Genomic DNA, 20,270 nt, shown 5'->3' with positions numbered 1-20,270 from the left:
GAGGCGGACCAGAGTTGAAGGAACTGATACAACTGACCGTGGAAACAGCTCTAGGCAATCGGGTCTCTCCCTCCTCATCATATCCCCGAAACCTACGAGCCTGTTTTGGCAGCCGGTTAATTAGTTGGCTCAGGAACAGAAATCCACCTTACAGTTCAAAATCTCTCTTTTTAATTCTTAGCAAAAAACTCGAAAAGGCAACAGAAGGTGAAATAACAAAACAGTGCGTGGCCCGTTAGTGGTCACAGCTCAACGGACTAAAATACACAGTGCAAATATTTACTCATCTAGAACTCAATATTGTCAGTTATCCACACATCACACCTACCCGGGGGTGGGGGGGGGTGGGGGAGAGAGAGAACAGAACAAGACAGCAGGAAAACATGAACTCCTGGCTTCCATTAAATGTCGCCACCGATTTCTTCGAGAAGCATCTCTTGTCAGCAAACAAGAATAAATTATATATAATTTATATATGTATATATATATATCTATATATCTCACACCCATACATACTTGTGCCAGCAGCCAACAAAGCCATCTCACCTAATTCTTTTTTTTTTTAAGGGGAAAGACAGAGAATTTGTGGCCTTCCAGATGTTGCTAGGCAGCAGCTCCCATAATCCCCGTTTACCGACTGTGCTGGCTTAGGGATGATGGGATTCGCAGGCCCACTTCCCATCCTTGCTGGGGAAGGAGTTCAAGGCCCAGGTGGGCCAGGAGAGGTACAGTAATAGCTGCCACCTCTGCCCTGGTTTGCTTCGTCTGAGTCACATGGAGCGCCCATAGATTGTGCGATTAAGAAGGCACCGGTTTAGCTAAATCCTGTTAGGAGGTTTCTTCACCTGACAGGATTGTAGTGTATCGTTTTGATTTGGGATGTTCTGCAGATTTTCTAATCCGGTGGGGCTCCCACCCTGTTTGCATATCAACAATTGAAGAAGAATCCATCGTGGTCATTGCATCTGAGCCTGTTATTGCCACCACACTCCCTGTGGGACCTACGATTCCTCACATGCTGCTGGACTCCAACTCCCATGACTGCCAACTTCTAAGATAGTTGGGGTGCTGGGAGTTGGAGTCCAACAATGTCCCAGAGGTTCCCCAGCTCCAATTCACAACTAATGGGCAAGAGCCAAATAGAGTGTGAGAGAACTTCCACTTTTGAGATGTGGGCTCTCCTCCTTCCTCTCTTGCCCCTTCAGCCCCTCCTGAAACCCTCAAATGATGCTCCAAAAGGTAAGGGAAGAAGATCTGGAGGCAGCAGAGGAGAAACCAGAAACCTCCTTGCGCAAAGCTGATCTCTGTTGCACAAATGGGCAGATAACATTGGAAGTCACCCACAACATCCTTTTGAAATTGTTTTTCCAAATATTGTCAGTTAAATTAATTATTATTATTATTATTATTATTATTATTATTATTATTATTATTAAAAATAGACATACAAAGATTTGGGCAAAGACTCAGTGCAGATATTACCCTTTTATGCTTCTTTTTAAATACCTATCTAAGAAAGACGCTTAAGAATGAGCCGTTGCCTTAAAAAAAATCAGGTAGAATTAAGAGTTGTTAACTTTTCTAACTTCATGTTTAGAAAACCGTATCTTCATGCTCTGACTGGCTTGAATGAAGCCTTAGCTTCATATTTAAAAAATAGTATTCTTTATATTAAATAGCCAGAGTTACCTTTTAAAATCTAATTTTTATCAGCATTTATTCATTTATACCAAGTTATGTTAATTTATTGGGCCTTTGGATCCATGCAACATTTTCTGTGCTTTTGGTCACCGCCAAAGAAATAATCTGCAATGATCACGACTAAAAATCTGAACTGATCATTGCTCTCGAGGAGTGTTTTCTTTAAAAAAATAAATCCTTCATACACATTTTCCTTATTTAAAGCTGTTCGGATATTCCATGTGCAAAATTTAACTTCTTTCATTTTCTGTGTCTTTCAAAAAAATAGCTTACTTACAAAACATTTAATCAATAAATGGAACAAAACATTGTTCCATCTTTTTCTTTGCCTAAGGCTGTGATTCTGTCTCTATACTAGGGAGTAAGTCCATTTGAACAAATTTGGGATTTGCTCCTGAGTAAACATACATAGGGAGTGCACGGTTAAAACGTTGCTTTGCAACTACTGCAGAAGAATTTAAGCTGAGTTGCTGACTTCATCCTCTCCCCCTTCTTTTAATCTTTCCACAACTCGAATCACGTGATTTTTCTCTCTCTGCTGTGGCATTGCAAAATAAGGATTGGGGCCCCCCCCAATTTAGTCATTGCTTTTAAGGGTTACAGTGCCTGTAAGGATTACTTCTGACTACTACATAACTCTTCTTCCTTCAGGCAGACATATCTGAGCTTCTCCCCGCAGAAGCATATTTCATTTCCGTCCCTTCCTCCTCCTCCTCCTCCTCACTTTCCAAGAACATTTCTTAAAATGTCAAGTGCATGTACATTCCTATCACTTCTTCCACACAAGCCGCGATTTCAGCACCGACTGAAACAAAAACCGCAGCAGGCAGCTCTCAGAAGATGGAGGTGTCAAGATAGCTGGGTGGGCCCTAGGGATTTGTTTCCTCTCGCCTCGTTGCGCAGAACTAGGAACAGCGGCGGTATACCAGATCAGAATCTCTCCCCTTTTAAGAACCACGATTTACGTGGCACGCAAATATCGCTCCCCTGTTCCGCTGAGCTGGTATTTGAATCCTCAAAGTGACCGAGGAAAGAGAGATGTCGCGGTGGCCCCTAGGAGCATATTCTCTTGCTCAAACACCAAGCATGGAAAATAACCTTTAAGAACTTCCTTTTTTAAAACTGCCACCCTTTCCCATACACCACAAAATATACCTTTAGGGGAGCGGGAGGGGAAGGGATTGCTGGTGGGGTGGGGTGGGGGGAAAGGGAGAGGGAGAGGTGGTAAGCGGGAGAGAGCTGGAAAAAATTCTGCTCCTGCTGTTGTGCACAAATAACCCTGTTTGCAGTTCTTAAAAGGCAACGTCCAGTGTTTGGGTAAGAGAGTCCCCGATGGCCCAGATGCTGCTGCAGAAGGCCGCTCAGGTCAGGAGGGGCTCGTCGTCTGCAGCCCAGTCGGCAGACGCACTTCCGCTCTCGGAGTCGGGCACCGTGAGGGACACCAGAAGTACATCATCCTCGTCTTCGGGGGACGGAGGGGCACTGAGCGGGTTGCCCGTCTCCACAGAGCACGGCAGCACAGGGGAGAACAGCCGTACGCGGAGAGACCGCATCATCCCCGAGAACCGCGGGGTGGGAGGGGGCGGGGGCTGGGGCTCTGGCGCAGGCTCAGCAGGCGGGGGCGGGGCCTTCTGGGGAAGAGGCGGGGCTTGCTCTTCCAGCTGGCAGGAAGTTGCATTCTCCTCTCCGGGTAGTGGCTCAGGCAGGGTGTCGGGAGTGGAGTGTGACGAAGAGGTGGTTGTGGCGGTGGCGGCAGAGGCGGCAGAAGGGGAGGTGGCTGGAGCAGGCCGAGGCAGCAGTCCCAACCGCCGCATGCGCCTCGCCAAGCGGCGCAGGAAGCGGCCGCGGTGCGGGCGGCGGTTCCCACCAGCGGCAGTGGCGGCGGCTGTGTCATGGCGGAACAAATGCAGTAGAGACCTCAAGTTCCCCAGCACTGAGTTCTGAAATGAAAGAGCAGAGTGAGGGGTGGGTGGGTGAGGAATTCGGACAGACCGAAAACCAAACACAAGTGTGTTTACCTGGCAGGGAGAGTCCCTCAAGAAATCCCCGGAGGGCATATTTATTCATTCGTTGATTTATTACACTGTTCGGGAGTGGAATTTGCTACCAAGGAGTGTGGTGAAGTCTCCTTCTTTGGAGGTCTTTAAGCAGAGGCTTGACAGCCATATGTCAAGAATGCTTTGATGGCGTTTCCTGCTTGGCAGGGGGTTGGACTGGATGGCCCTTGTGGTCTCTTCCAACTATGATTCTACATTTGCAACCTGCCCTTCCCACTCCCCAAAGCAGCCCAGTGTGGCAAACATGCCGAAACAAGTACAATCTAAACTAGAAAAGATATTTGAAACATCAAAAACGCAAATCTGGAAAACACTAAAAACAATTGCATTTCCTCACAGTTACTAATTTCCAACATTTTCAGTAGCCGTCACCAGTCAAATGCCTGGGATGTCAGGCATGTCAGGATGTCATAAAAATTCATCCGGAAAGCCAATAATGAGGGAGACAGGTGCACCTCACCATTGAGTGCATCACACAAGAAGCCACCACCCAAAGTCCCTGTCTTGGGTCAACACCATCCAGGCAGAGGCGGTAACATTAACAGGGCCTCCCCTGCCAATCATAGGGCCTGAGATGGTCAATATGTTGGGAAGACTCCAGTAAGGTATTTTCGCTCTCCTTCTACAGGTGCATGCCCTACAGTTCCTTTGCTGGGCACACCTTTTATTCAGGTCTTCGCATCTTCGCATGTGATGGTCCCAGAGTTTTCAGAGACCTCTTCAGAACTGAGTGATATGGGGGGCTGCAATACTGACATTCATTGCAGCCCTCAATACGGCGAGAGCTAGCTGACACATATCCATACAGTGAAGCCTCGCCCGAGTGCTCTTGTTGCCTATCGCTCCTCAAAACTCCCGGCTCAGAGTCCCCAGACTTCTGCCTCGAAGACACGGCTTTCTGAGAACGAATTGCATCTTAATATGAGGGCCATTTCCCAGCTGGCCCGGACCATATGGATAGCCCATCGTACAAGCAATGGAGCTTACAGAGTGGCATCTGTGCAGTTTGGAATCCCTGTGGCAGCCAAGTAGCCAGAATAATGTAAAATCTTAGACCTCAGAGGCAATTTCAGGAAGGGAACCTTGTGGGGAGACATGAGGAGTCAAGACATGGAGCACCCGTAGGAATATTCTCAGTAGGGTGGACAAAACAAAATGCTTTGGGGAGCAGGCCAATTTCTCACACACACACAAATGAGGAGAGTGAGGCCTGTACATTTTGCCTCCTACCTCAGGTTCTACAAACGTAAGAAATTTGCTGACCTGATGAGGGTGCTCTGTGGGGAAGCCTTCGACGGGGGGGATGACGCCGCGAGCAATGAGTTGCCCGTAGGAAGGCGGCGCCTGCCGCTGCACCAGCTGGGCCTCCATCCGCGACAAGGGGGATAAGATACTGTCGGGAGAAACACACACACACACACACAAAATGTGAGAGTTGGCACCCATCAACCCTCTCCATCCCTCCATAACATTCTTTTCTTATCCCTCCTCAGGATAAGAAAGGGGACGACAGAGGACGAGATGGTTGGACAGTGTTCTCGAAGCTACGAACATGAGTTTGACCAAAGTGCGGGAGGCAGTGCAAGACAGGAGTGCCTGACGTGCTATGGTCCATGGGGTCACGAAGAGTCGGACATGACTAAACGACTAAACAACAAAATCCCTCCTCAACTCTCCCTCTCTCTGCCTGAGTGGAAGCTTCTAACTTCAACTTCCTTTCACTTCATAAGAACAGCCCTACTCGTTCTGGCTGGGGGCCTGTCCAGCCCAACATCCTGTTCCTACAAGTCGCCAACCTAAGGTCCACAAAAAAGGAACAGGGTGCAACGGCACTCTCCCCAAATGCGATTCCCATTGCCTCTGGCCATGCAGGTGGAGCATAGCCCCTGTGGCTATCAGCCATTGATAGCGTTATCCTCCACAAATGTACAAGCTGGGGGTCCTCACTGCTTCTCATGGGAACCGATTCCATAGTTTTAACTAGGCGCTGAGAGAAGAAGCCCTTTATTTTGTCTGTCCCGAATCTTCCAACACCCACTTTCGTTGGGTGCCCCCGAGTTAATTTTCATTGCCCACGTTTTCCAGCTCTACAATAAAGGTAAAGGGACCCCTGACCATTAGGTCCAGTCGTGACCGACTCTGGGGTTGCGGCGCTCATCTCGCGTTATTGGGCGAGGGAGCCGGCGTACAGCTTCCAGGTCATGTGGCCAGCATGACAAAGCCACCTCTGGCGAACCAGAGCAGCTCCTGCCAACCTAGCAGTTCGAAAGTACGTCAAAGTGCAAGTAGATAAATAGGTACCACTACAGCAGGAAGGTAAACGGCGTTTCCGTGTGCTGCTCTGGTTCGCCAGAAGCGGCTTTGTCATGCTGGCCACATGACCTAGAAGCTGAATGCCGGCTCCCTCGGCCAATAAAGCGAGATGAGCGCCGCAACCCCAGAGTCGGTCACGACTGGACCTAATGGTCGGGGGTCCCTTTACCTTTTATTCATCAGGAAATAAGGATTTGTTTTAAGTTTTTCATGTATGCTAAAACTCAGTCTGGTTTTTTAAAAATTATCTAACCACATCAGTTAACAAACATGTATACATGCGCTATAATGTTATTGTTTTAGCTAAATAAATTGTTTAAATTGTTATTAAGGAAATTATTATTTTTCTCCTTCCAATAAAGTACAGCAGAAAAGTTGTCCCAATATAAACAGTTAACTTATTAAACCTCACAATAAAGTCATAATTATCTGTCTATGTATTACTAATAGTATAACCAAATCTGTAATTTTTTATATACTGTATATACTAGAGCATAAGCCAACCCGAATATAAGCCGAGGCATCTAATTTTACCTCAAAAAAACTGGGAAAACTTATTGACTCGAGTATAGGCCAAGGGTGGGAAATACAGCAGCTACTGGTAAATTTAAAAAATAAAAATAAATACCATCCTATGCCTTTCCTAGCTGTCGGCTCCCCGCTGCCTCACACAGAGCAGGCATAGGATGGGGGTTCGGAGAGTCGCAGCGCTTCTCCGAACGCCCGGTCCTGTGCCTTTCTCCACCACCGCCGCCTGCCTCACTCGAATATAAGCCGAGGATGGCTTTTTCAGCACATTTTTGGTGCGGAAAAGGTAGGCTTATACTCGAGTATATAGGGTAACTGTAAAAACTACTCTGAAAATCTATTATTCCAAAAATGAATAATATTTAAATCTGCTTGTAAATATTAAATTATACCAGCAAGAATGAGTCTTTCTGGGGGGGGGGGGAATGATTTAAATCAAGTCTTACTGACTAGTGATTTTAGATTGATTTGATTTAAATTAAATCCACCCTGGGCTGAAGAGTGTATTTAAGCAAATAAAGTAGATTTTTATACACCAGGGTACTGTGATCACTGCACAGCACTTCCTGGGGACACCTGTCTTCCCTCTCTGTATGGCTGTATTCCTATTACTTCCCACCCGCCTTCCCAGTCCTGTCCCCCCACTTTCCATTGCTCTCCTCATTTTTGATATCTCGTGTGCACATTCCCTAAGCCCCAGCCTTGCCCCTCGCTGCCTGGTTATGTCCCTCACCCAAACTCGTGGCTGCGGAGGGCATACAGCCGGCAGGTGCAGCCCAGCGCGATCACCAAGAGAAGGCCGCACACCAGGCTTCCGATGACGGCCGCCGTCACCACTTTCCGCGGGAGGACGTAGGAGCAGTCCGCCTCGTCGGAACCGTCAATGCAGTCCGCCTGCCCGTCGCACACCCAGCTCTCGTAGATGCAGCGCCCGTCCCGGCACCGGAAGTTCCCCGGTTGGCATGTGTAGCAGTGGCGCTCGTCTGCGGCGTCGGCGCAGAAAGTCTGGTAATTGCAGCGGTCGGCCGGCCCGTAGCAGCCGGCCCCACCGATCCCGCGCCCCCCGCAGGGGTACTGCCCCGCCGGGCAGCCTTTGCAGCCGTCCTCGTCGGCACCGCTGGCGCAGTCCCAGAACCCGTCGCAGCGTTCGGCGGCGCTGTAGCAAGTGGCCCCCTCGCTGTCGCCTCCGCCGCAGGGGAAGTCCCATGGTACGCAAAAGCCCCGCACATGGTAGGTGGCGTTGAAGCCCCGGCCGGAAGTTCCCGGCGCCGCCTGGTAGGACACCCACGCACGGCTGGAAGGCGAGTCCACGGAGACCACTTTCTTGTTGCTGGTGTAGTCAAGGTTGCGCAGCAAGTGGGGGAGCGGCACGGATCCAGGTGCCCCCTCGTACACCCTCAGGGAGTCCCCGACGTCCAGGCTGAGGGCGGTGAAGCGGATGCTCAGAGGCCGGCTGTCGTGGGCATCAAGGGCCCACTGGCAATGCGCAGCAGCGGCCAGGTAGGAGTCGGAGGCGAAGCCGGGCGAGAAAAAGATGCCGTAGAAGTTGTCCAGGGTGAGGTTGCAAGGGAAGACGGGTGGCCTGATGGCTTCTGGAGCAGAGAAAGAGAGTGAGGAAAGGGGTGTGGAAAACACAGAATGAGGCTCTCAGAAGGACTGATAGGAAGCCAAAAGAGGCATGGAATGGCCAGAGCCAATAATACACAGATTTGTATTCCATCAGTTTTGGAGATGTGGGTTGCTGGGAACAACAACAACAGCAACAGCAGCAACAACAACATATTTATACCCCACCCATCTGGCTGGGTTTCCCCAGCCACTCTGGGTGGCTCCCAACAGAATACGAAAAACACGATACAGCATCAAACATTAAAAACTTCCCTAAACAGGGCTGCCTTCAGATGTCTTCTAAAAGTCAGATAGCTACTTATTTCCTTGACATCTGATGGGAGGGCGTTCCACAGGGCGGGCACCTACCGAGAAGGCCCTCTGCCCGGTTCCCTGTAGCTGCACTTCTTGCAGGGAGGGAACCGCCAGAAGGCGCTCGGAGCTGGGCCTCAGTGCCTGGGCTGAAGGATGGGGGTGGAGATGCTCCTTCAGGTCTACTGGGCCTTTGAGGCCATTTAGGGCTTTCAAGGTCAGCACCAACACTTTGAATTGTGCTCGGAAACGGTAGGGATGGGGGACCCCCTTCAGTTCTGGTTTCTCTCACTTTCTGATTTTTTCAGCCTTGAGGTTTTCTTTCCTCATTCCCAAATCAGTTTGTGGTGGTTGCTTTTTAAATGAGAGAGAAGGGAGAGCCACACTTTAGAGGAAAAATAGCACCCCACCCACGAAACGGAGGGAAAGGAGGTCCATGTAGACATGCCTGTGTGTAGAAGGAGATGGATAATTGGAAACAGTAATCAGGGAGGGAAATGGATTGGGAGAGAAGCTTCTCTTCTCTTCCCATAATGCGCAAGACTCCTCCGTACCTCTCTCATATTTCAGCTGAAACCCATCTCCTGTCATGAACTTCCAGTTGTAACTCAGGGTGACGTTGCCTCCCTTTATCCGGAGGGGCTCTGGAGTGTGGTAGCCACAGATTTTCCAAGGAGATGAAGGGAGCGAGGCTGACTGGATGATCAACATCTCTGAGGTACAGGAGAGATGGAAGTGCTGGAACCTGTGGAAGGAAAAGAGAAATAGATATCTGTTCAGTTTCTGTTAATTGGTTCTCATGGGAAACTTACAGATTCTTGCTTCATACAATTAACTCAAGGCAGTGTCAATTTACCCTTGGCAGAAAGCCAAGGTCTGCCTGGCCTGGAAACTACTCTCTGATTGGTTATTGACCAGCACTGAACTCTGTTATCTAGGAATGCTAGCACAGTTGTTTCTTGTTGGGTGTTAGGAGTAGGAGTGCTGCGTATGGTTGGAGAGAGAGAGAGACAGAGAGGATTTATTTTGCTTTGCTTTGTATGCAGAAACTCTGCTTCTTTTATTTTCTTTTAATAAATCCTGTAAATAGTTATTCTGCGTCTAGCCGACTAGTCATTTCTACCTTAACTAGCTTCTGCGCTGTGCAGGAAAACTCTGCTACGTTCGGGCTAAAGCCACTAGAGCTATGCCTGACACTTCAAAATTCTAAGAATATCATGTGTGCATGCCAACTTTTGCTTCTATGTGGCGCTCCCCGGGAAATCTGAAGGATGCGCTCGTGTGAGGTTGGTTTCTGGGCGCAACTAAAAGTGCTCCCTTCTCACCTGATACTGATGATCTCCTCAGGGTCGGCCAGAATGACCCAGCTACAACTGCTGTATGTCGTCCCTTGGGAAGAAGGGCTACGAATCTGGCCTTGTGGCTCCCTCCGGACGTCAGGGAAGCCTTGACAGATAGCTGGGGGGGGGGAGGAGAAGGTCAGTTAAGCAACGTTGAGCCCCTTTCCCCCATACTTCCAGCTCCTCCTGACTTATAGTTCCCCTTCGTAATACAGTGGTACCTCTCCGTTTCCGGACGTCTCGGAAGTCAAACGTTTCGGCTTCCGCACGCCGGAAACCCAGAAGCTTTGGTTTCCGAACTCTTTTTGGAAGCCGAATGTGCCACACGGCTTCCCCGTTGAGTTTCCCAGAAGTAAATGCTTCCGGAAAGGGCATGCTTTGGTTTCCGAACGTTTCAGAAGTCAAATGGTCTTCTGGAGCAGATTACGTTCGAAAACCGAGGTATCTTTCTAAGCAACCTGGTCTCCATGGTCATTTCAGGCTTCTCTCCCTTGCTGTCACTTATCCCTGAAATGGCTACCACCACCCCACTCCGCTCAGTGCCCTCCTCGGTCCTTAACCTTCTTTTTCTGAGCCTTTGTCACGACATCCTGGTTCTCCAAACCCAATGCAGAGATAGCCAACATTGTGACCTCCAGCTATTTTTGGACAGCAACTCGCATCTTATAAGGGCTATATTGCTTGAGCACCAGGTTGGCTACTATAATATAATATAATAATAATAATTTATTATTTATACCCCGCCCATCTGGCCGGGTTCCCCCAGCCACTCTGGGCGGCTTCCAACAAAACACCAAAATACAGAAATCCATCAAACATTAAAAGCTTCCCTAAACAGGGCTGCCTTAAGATGCCTTCTAAAGGTCTGGTAATTGTTGTTCTCTTTGACCTCTGGTGGGAGGGCATTCCACAGGGTGGGTGCCACTACCGAGAAGGCCCTCTGCCTGGTTCCCTGTAACTTAGCTTCTCGTAGCGAGGGAACCGCCAGAAGGCCCTCGGCGCTGGACCTCAGTGTCCAGGCAGAACGATGGGGGAGGAGACGCTCCTTCAGGTATACTGGACCAAGGCTACCCTTGCCTTTCCCTCAGGGGTGCTGAATGTGTGACACCCCAAATATTTATGGGCTGTAATTCTCCTCATCCCTGATCAGGAGCCATGCTGGCTGCGGCTGAGGGGAGCTGGAGTCCCACAGAGTCTGAAGGGCCACAGGAACCTTATTTCTAGCAAACGGCTATTTAGGTGGCTGCATAAAAATAAAACTAGGCCACAATACGAGCCTGCTGGATCAGGACAATGGCCCATCTGGTCCAGCATCCTGATATCGCAGTTGCTTGTGGGAAACCCACAAGCAAGATTCGAACACAGGAGCATTTTCTCCTCCCGAGGTTTCTAGCAACTGGCGTTCAGAAGCATTACTGCCTAGCTGCTAGACCTTGTCGTGCCTAATCCCATTTTAAAGTCACACAAGATGGTCATCACTGCCTCCTGTGGGAGCAAGGGGGGAAATAGTTTTTAAAGTCCTGTGTCTGTTTCCCAACTTGGCCCTTTTACGTGGTTTTGTGTGTATGCATTGTGGTGTTTCCAGGCATTGTGACTTGCAGTTATTTTTATCGATCGTAGTTTAGCAATTATTTATTCCAATTGTTAAGGGTGATCTTCGTTTCATAATTACTTGCTGGTGTTTTGTGAGTTGATTTTATTGTGTACTGTGACTAACAGATGATTGAACATGACTTTATCTGATACAAGTCATTCCATTTGAAATTTATGTTTTATTACGACTTTTTGTGTGCAACAAAATATGCTGTTTGTTGCATATTTTGTTACCGTGAACCGCCTTGGGTATCGTTAATATAGAAAGGTGGTATACAAATTAAAAATGAAATGAAAATGAAAAGTTATGAGAGAAAAAAACTTTTCTCCATCTCCTTTTCTCTAGGACATGCATAATTTTATAAATTTTCTATCATGTCACACACACACACCCCACTCACTAAGTCTCAAATGCTACAGCCTTTTCTCTTGGGAATCGCTCCACCCCCTTGACAATTTTTGTTACCCTTTTCTGGACCTTCAGATATAAACAATACCCCCCTCCTCCGCCCCCACCTTCCCTCTCTGCCCCATGCCTTGAGCCCCCACCTCTATCCCCCAACTCACCCATGTGTGCGGAGTTGCTCTCAGTGGACCGAATCCCACCTAGGGATTAGAAAGGAAAGAGAAAGTCAAATTCCAGACTTAACATGTCTGTGTTAAGTCTGCTTATCTGAAAAACACACAAACCTAGGACTTCCTGGTATGTTGAAGGAGCACATTCCTTGTGGCCTAAACGGCTGTTAGGCTGGAGTGCACTTTGCCAGAGTTCAGCTGGCAGATTAAAAACTCATGCATGGCAACAACAACAAACATTTCCTTGCCAGCATAGAAAACCTTTGCAACGGTTGCCGATTTGCTACCCAGCCTCGTATATAAAGCCCTCAGCAGCTTGGGAATAACATACCTACAATATATTTACAAGGTGTTTTATTTCTTTATATGCCCACTTGGCCACTTCAACCTGGGGAACTGTTACAGGTGACACATATTGTCTGTTCCACATTGGTAAGAAATCAGTATTTTAGTGCAGCGACAGCCACACTTTGGAACGGCTCAGGGCCGCAATACCTCAAGGACCGCCTCTTTCCATGTGAACCTACCTGAGATCATCTTCTGAGGCCCTTCTTCGCATGTCTCCTCCTCGAGAGGTCTGGAGGGTGGCAACACGAGAACAGGGCCTTCTCTGCAGTGGCTCCCCGTCTGTGGAATGCTCTCCCCAGGGAGGTTCGCCTTACGCTTTTCATTAAAGATGCTTTCGTTATACATCTTTAGGCGCCAGGCAAAAATGTTCCTTTTTAACCAGGCCTTTGGGTTGATCCGATTTACATCCTATGCCCTTTTAAAATGTGGTTTTTTTGGGGGGGGAAGGACTATTTTTATTTTTATTAGGTATTTTGTGGTTTTAAATCTTGATTTTATTCTGTGAACTGCCGTGAGATCCCCGAACATAGGGCAGTATATAAATTCAAATAATAATAATAATAATAATAATAACTCTTTGCCCCTTGATACAAGACAGGCACCTTTGCTATACTCTTTTTGGTGCCTGCTAAAACAATTTTGTTTAGGCAAGCCCATCTCGACAGGAAGAAGAACACTGACAGGTGTTCTAGTGTGGTTTTTAGCTGATCGTTGATTTTAATTATCTCTGAATGTTTTACTTGAGATTCCTGCATTGCAGGGGGTTGGATTAGATGACCCTTGGGGGTCCCTTCCAACTCTTATGATTCTACTTATACTTTTTGTAAACAACTTCGAGGCTGGTTTGTTGTTGTTGTTGCTGCTGCTATATAAAGCAGTGTATAAATTCTATGAACTAAATACACGAAGCCCCTTCCCTTATGAACAGAAAGGTGAAAAGCCTGTTAAAAGCAAGATAAGAACAGAGCAACCCTTTCCCAATACCCTTCAGCAGGTGATAATGCTATCTTTATTGCTAACATACAATATGGAGAGGAATTACTTTATCTGGTGGGAAAGATACCACAGTCAGGAGCGAGTCTGAATCCAATAAATCCATTAAAAAAGAAAAGTTAGTTCCACAATGTGGCCTCCCTTTGCAATATATATATATTCCTGGACTACGGGGACTCTGAGGTCAGCAGAAGAGTGCCCCGCAAGACCATAGTGTGTTTTCCAGAGTTCTCTGAACACTGACATACAGGTGTAACTCGGAAAATTAGGATATCGACGAAAAGTGCATTTATTTCAGTAATGCCACTTATTATTATTTATTTTTCTTGTAATTTTTTTACAAATGCTTTCTTTTGGAAATTCCACAGTTATAAAACAAATAGTTACAATAATACAAAAATAAACATTGCTATGACATTTCATTAATTACATTTATAATTGACCCGCCTAACGACAAATAATTACAATTACAACAAATAAAGGCTTGACATATCTTGCTTTGCATGTCATGCATCTATCTCATACATTGGCTTCACCTTTTAAGTTGCATTACTGAAATAAATGCACTTTTCGACGATATTCTAATTTTCCGAGTTTCACCTGTATTTTGATGTCACATTCCTCTCAGATTAGAGAATCAGATTACCAGAGAGGAAAACAAGGCCTTTGACAGGTTGCCTGGAGGAAACAGAGGCGACTCAGAGCAGGTTTGACCTGGTGCATGACTCAGAGCAGATTCTGTTCCCCATATGTTTTAGAGACTGAAGTTCAAAACAACTTAGAGGCACCAGGTTGGGGAAGGCAGGCAGGAGGGCTATTAGGCTGAACTCCAGAGTCTCAGGTTTCCTCCATCAGGTATAAACCGGAATGAATGCAAGGGAAATGCTTATTAAACTCCCTCCATCAAGGAAACTTCCTCCTCACCTGGGCTGATACCAAGTCTCCTGGGAGAAAAGGACTCTCAGAAAAGGACCCATAGCAGCAAAAAGTGCTGCGCTGATACAGTATATCTGATGTTAATGTTGACACCAGTGGATTGGCCATCCCCAGACTTAGCTTAGACTCGAGGTTTAGAGACCAAACTTTACAGGTGTGCCTTTGAATGGGCAGATCTCTGCCCCCACCCCTGACTACCAAAAATGTGGGGTGCTGCATAGGGCTCCGAGCGGACGACCTTTGACCCTCCGGGTTTCGCTGGACCACAACTGCAACCATCATCTCTGACCACTGGGTATGCTGGTCCGGGCTGATGGGAACCGGAGCCCCGGCATTTCTTGGGGAGGGGGCACAGATTGAGCCCTCTCCCGTCGCCATAGCTGTCAAGTTCTCCCCCCCCCTTTTTAAAGGGAAATTCCCTTATGCTGAATAGGCTTCCTCGCGCGAAAAAGGGAAAACTTGACAGCTATGCCCATCGCCATCATTTCAGCAACTGGGCGACATGTGAAAAGGGGCGCTTGTGCCCCCAAAGGGAAACCGACCCCGCGCCCCACGCGCCAATCTCTCTCTTACCCAGGAGGAGAGCCAGGAGGAAGCCCCGGGCGAGCCCCGAAGGCGTCGGCATCTTGGGGGGCCCCATCGCCCCCTCCGCCCGATTCTCCATCCTCTCCGGCGCCTGCTGGGTTCCCACGCGTCGTGGCCCCGGAGGAGGAAGCCAGGTCTCAAGGCTGGTCGGTGGATCCTTCCTTGGGGATGGTGGAGAGGAGATAATCCTCCCCCCCCTTCCAAAAAAAGAAAAGACTCCCCCGAATCTGCGATGGAAGCCGGCCGCTTTCACTTTCTCGCGCCTCCCTCCCCCGCTTTGACCTCTACGCCTCCATCCCCGGCCCCTTTGCCAAGTCAGGGCTGCTTGTGGCCCATCGCCGCGGCCTCGGGCCTCGTGGCGCCCCGTTCCGCCGACTCCTCCCCGGGGTTTCTTGTTTTTCGGGGTGTTTTTTTTCTGGCGCTGGCGCTGCAGAGGACGCGTCCCCGTCGCCCTCCTCCTCCTCCTCTCCGCCCCGAATGTTTGCAAACTTTTGTTTCCTCCTTCCACTTCCTGCCTTTGCAACTTTCTCAGCCCTTGGCGGGGAGGAGCGCGGGGTGGGGTGGAGAGGTGGAGGGGCGAGGCACGTGACCTCTTCCTTCCTGACCCTCCCCTTTCCTCGTTCCTGTTTTCACACGCACACCCATCCTCCTCCTCTTTTTAACTACTTCGTGGCACTGCCAGCAATTTTTGTATTTTATTCCCTCCCCGCCGCCCGCCCCGTGGGATAGACTCAAAAAAGGAAAGAGAGACAGAGAGGGAGACTCTCCCGACCTGAAAACGACCTGAAAACGAAGCAGGGCCCACAAAAAGCAATAGGGGGCATTAAACCGGAGTGACACCGGTCTTTACATGAAAACCTGATCTTCCAAACAATTCCTCCCCCCCGCTCCTTCTGAATCCTTCCCATCCAAAAGGATCGAGCGGAAGAGTCAGCACCCCTTTTTATGATCCTGCTTGCCCTGGGGGGGGGGGGAATCCCATAATTTCACCTCCCAAACACACCCAATTGTCCGACGTTATAATGTGGGTCTGTCCTTTTAAGAGTGGGCGCTCCCCTCCCCGGACTCCGCCGTTGGCCAGCGTTTGGCGCCATCTAGCGGCTTCGGCGCGATTCTGCAAGCCGGGACAAGAAGGGAAGCCAAGCGCCACCCCGGCCTCAAATTGCAGGTTTCAAATTTGCTTGCTCAGGCTGCAGCTTGCATTCCTCCCCCCCCCATCGCCCCCGTTTCCTATCGCCAGCTTTAACCCTTTTTTTGCGAAGAGTTGCATCTCATCCATCATAGTCTCTCTCCAGCTGTTTCGCCCTTCTTTTTTCTTTCTTCTTCTGCCTGCCCCAGAATAATCTGGATGATTAATATATAGTTTCACTGAATGCAAGCAGGCAACAGAGTGTGCTAACACATTCCTGCTAACATCAGAAGCAGGGAGCGCATTTAAGTCCGACTAGCTTCTACCAATTGCTGCTCCACTCTGGCACTCCTAGGCAGTTTGATGGCCAAAACAGCAGCAGCAACGAAACCCAGTGGTACTAACTTGCCACAGTGGCTTTTGCAAAACTAAAACAGGCCCTCACCAAAACCAATAGGTAAATATTCCACTATTATAAAGACAAGGCAATCTTTGACCATGTGCAGAGTGCACTTCCACTCACATCACACACCAACCTAAACCCATTCCCACTAAGTTAGAGGGTAGTCCTTTCACATCAAGCTTAATCCCTGGAGCCTCTTTGTTTAGAAAAGAATTCGGAACAGCGATTCCCCCTTCCTTGTGCACTATTTCCAAACAGGCAAGCAGTGCTCTCGAAGCTTTTTTTTGCAGCATTTGGGACTTTTTAGAGAAAATGCCAGTAAAAGGTGGCATGATAGAATTTTTGTAAAATTATGCATAGCATAGAGAAAGTGGATAGAGAATAGTTGTCCTCCTGCGTTTCATTGCACTAGAAACTGTGGACATTCAGTGACGCTGGATGTTGGAAGATTCAGGATAGATGAAAGTCCTTCATGCAGAGCATAGCTAAACTATGAAACTCCCTCCCACAGGAGGCAGTGATGGCCACCAACGCAGATCGCTTTAAAAGAGTGCATGTCTATGGTTTATGTCCTTGATCACTGCAGATGGTGACAGCAGTCACAAAATTAAAAGATGCCTGCTTCTTGGGAGAAAAGCAATGACAAACCTAGACAGCATCTTAAAAAGCAGAGACATCACCTTGCCGACAAAGGTCCGTATAGTTAAAGCTATGGTTTCCCCAGTAATGATGTATGGAAGTGAGAGCTGGACCATAAAGAAGGTATCTGACGAAGTGTGCATGCACACGAAAGCTCATACCAAAATAAAAACTTAGTTGGTCTTTAAGGTGCTACTGAAGGAATTTTTTTATTTTGCATAAAGAAGGCAGATCGCCGAAGAATTGATGCTTTTGAATTATGGTGCTGGAGGAGACTCTTGAGAGTCCCATGGACTGCAAGAAGATCAAACCTATCCATTGTGAAGGAAATCAGCCCTGAGTACTCACTGGAAGGACAGATCCTGAAGCTGAGGCTCCAATACTTTGGCCACCTCATGAGAAGAGAAGACTCCCTGGAAAAGACCCTGATGTTGGGAAAGATGGAGGGCACAAGGAGAAGGGGACGACAGAGGACGAGATGGTTGGACAGTGTTCTCAAAGCTACAAACAAGAGTTTGACCAAACTGCGGGAGGCAGTGCAAGACAGGAGTGCCTGGCGTACTATGGTCCATGGGGTCACGAAGAGTCGGACACGACTAAACGACTAAACAACAACAACAACAATGTCTATGGGATCCTAACCCGTCCCTAATCCTAACAGAGACGTATGGCCTTTTCCCGAAAGTATCTTCTGCATGAAGAGCACACACACACACACACACACACACACACACACACACACACCACCACTCTTTCTTTCCCCCTCTCATTCCATAGAACTTGGATCTCTTGCTGTCGGTCTCTCCAGACGTGGTTCCTGGCGTTTACATTTTGCTGATCCCAGATTTTTTTTTTTTTAAGGTTTCCCACTTCCTCTTTCTCCTTTGCCCTATGCATTTTCTCTTCTCTTCTTGTGCTGGCTGGGTCCCAGGACTCCTGGGGTTCTCTAGGAAGGGGAAGCATGCTCCAGTGATCATACAGATTAAATCTGAGCCGCCCCCAGCCCACCATACCTGGGAGGAAGGATGTAGATGTTTGCGGTGGGTGTAATGAGATTGCAAAAGGAGGTCATTTGATGGGTGGGTGGGGGGTAGGCAGAGAAGCAGGATTCCTCAGTCCCAGCTGCCGGCCTGGGGGGTGAAATGGAGGGGGGGTGCAGTGGAGAGGGGGAGAGGAAGGGAGCTAGGTGCCACTAGGACTAACGGGTTTTGTTTTGGTGGTTACCAAGTTATAGCTAAGCTCCCCAGTGGGAGAGAGAAACGCAGGATGCAGGACTCTTGAATTCCATCCCTTTATCCGGGAGGGATCTTGCGGGCTAGAGAAGGCAGGGACCAAGAGGAGGCTCTCTTCTTCCAACTCAGCAAAAATCAGTGTTTGCTGAGTCAACTGTAGGAGCCAGTGTCCCCAACCCAGCAGGGGAGCAGACAAGGATCAGAGAGAGACATGCAGGATGGGGGAGAAGGAGGGGGAATAATTTTTTGCTGAGAGGGGAAGCCCACATCATTTGCAAAATCAACATCCTCCACTGACTTGACTTGCTTCCCCTACACACCCTTTCGATTTCCTTCCTATTAGTCCTGTTGAAAGGCTGCAGGTTCTCTTTTAAGCTGCCGTGCTAACAATTTACCTGGTTTATTGGCAAATTCAAATTTTTTCCTGTTCCATTAGTTTAATTTTCTGTTCAATCTCTTGATTTACTAACATCGAGAATTGTGTTTGATCGCTTGGGCAATATTTTTGTCCTTTGGTTTTTAAATTAACTCCTCCTCCTCCTCCATTGATGGTTGGATGTTTTGAAACCCACCAGAGGCACTAAGGTGCCTGCTTTGAAAACCTCTTGGCCCGCTAGCTCCACCCCTTTCTCCTTTGACCACACCCACTTAGCACCGCATCACAAGCTTTGGCCACACCCTTTCTGCGGGAAGCGGTTGTATATGTGGAAGTAAAAGCGGCCTATGAGAACGCACAGAGTGCCATTCTCTCAGCCTCTGCACACGTATTTGCAATTAACAAGTGGAGCTTCTGGAAGGTGGGTGAAAGTGTTTTGAATGCGCTTTAAGCATGTTCATGCTCCTGTCTCAGCGACATCTACACTGGCTTGGTCATGTACACAGAATTAAAGCGGGCAGGAACCCCAAGGACGTGCTCTATGGGGAGCTGGCTTTAGGCACCAGGCCCGTCGGCAGACCAATTCTGCGTTACAAAGAAGTCTGCAAATATGACATGAGGGCTGGCAACGTAACCCAGCCATGTGGGAATCCCTTGCAGACGACCACAGAAACAGGAGACAGACAGACAAGTTGTGCATCCACAGCAGTGACCAGAGGAGGAATGACTGCTGGGAGGAGCGCATAGAAAAGAGGTGCCCAGTGCGTCTGCAACAGCGAAACCGGATGTCTTGATCTGCCCCGGCTGCAAGAAACATGTCTCTCCCGTATTGCTCCCCACAGCCACAACAGGCGCTGTTAACTCTCCAATAGTATGACTTAATCCCCAAACAAAGGCCCACTTTTCCATTGTCTCCCGAGACAGATGGATGGACACCAGCTCTTGTCTGCAGCTCTAGCATTAGGAGAGAGAGAAAAAAACTGGATTCACGTCACATTTCTAAGCAATACTAGTAGCACTGCAGAACTGACTGTATTTGCTTATTTCTACCCTTGGACCATAAAGAAGGCTGATCGCCGAAGAATGGATGCTTTTGAATTATGGTGCTGGAGGAGACTCTTGAGAGTCCCATGGACTGCAAGAAGATCAAACCTATCCATTCTGAGGGAAATCAGCCCTGAGTGCTCACTGGAAGGACAGATCCTGAAGCTGAGGCTCCAGTACTTTGGCCACCTCATGAGAAGAGAAGACTCCCTGGAAAAGACCCTGATGTTGGGAAAGATTGAGGGCGCAAGGAGAAGGGGACGACAGAGGATGAGGTGGTTGGACAGTGTTCTCGAAGCTACAAACATGAGTTTGACCAAACTGCGGGAGGCAGTGCAAGACAGGAGTGCCTGGCGTGCTCTGGTCCATGGGGTCACAAAGAGTCGGACACGACTAAACAACTAAACAACAACAACCCTTGGGTTATGGTGGTGATTTCCCCCCTTCCCTTCACCATAGAGCCTCAGGGTGGCTTACAGGGGTGTATAAATATAATATTAATATCAGTTAAAAGCAAGTTGCAGGTAAGATATTAGGGTGGGTCATCTATATCCCTA

At 48.4% G+C, this 20,270-nt stretch overlaps 1 protein-coding gene across 1 annotated transcript; it reads right to left on the bottom strand.

The window, feature by feature from the left end:
• Window positions 1-516: 516 nt before the first annotated feature.
• Window positions 517-15,438, bottom strand: LRP10 (LDL receptor related protein 10). The gene is made up of 7 exons (XM_035136270.2): window positions 14,879-15,438; window positions 12,020-12,058; window positions 9,845-9,977; window positions 9,074-9,264; window positions 7,333-8,191; window positions 5,022-5,151; window positions 517-3,641 (listed from the first exon to the last, which is right to left on the bottom strand). Exons 1-7 carry the CDS (start codon window positions 14,967-14,969, stop codon window positions 3,063-3,065), a joined length of 2,022 nt encoding a protein of 673 aa, XP_034992161.2. The 5' UTR covers window positions 14,970-15,438; the 3' UTR covers window positions 517-3,062.
• Between the last annotated feature and the right edge of the window lie 4,832 nt (window positions 15,439-20,270).

Source organism: Zootoca vivipara, chromosome 13, assembly GCF_963506605.1.
Source record: "Zootoca vivipara chromosome 13, rZooViv1.1, whole genome shotgun sequence".
Lineage (NCBI taxonomy): Eukaryota > Metazoa > Chordata > Lepidosauria > Squamata > Lacertidae > Zootoca > Zootoca vivipara.
This window is presented reverse-complemented; position numbering and strand designations above follow the sequence as displayed.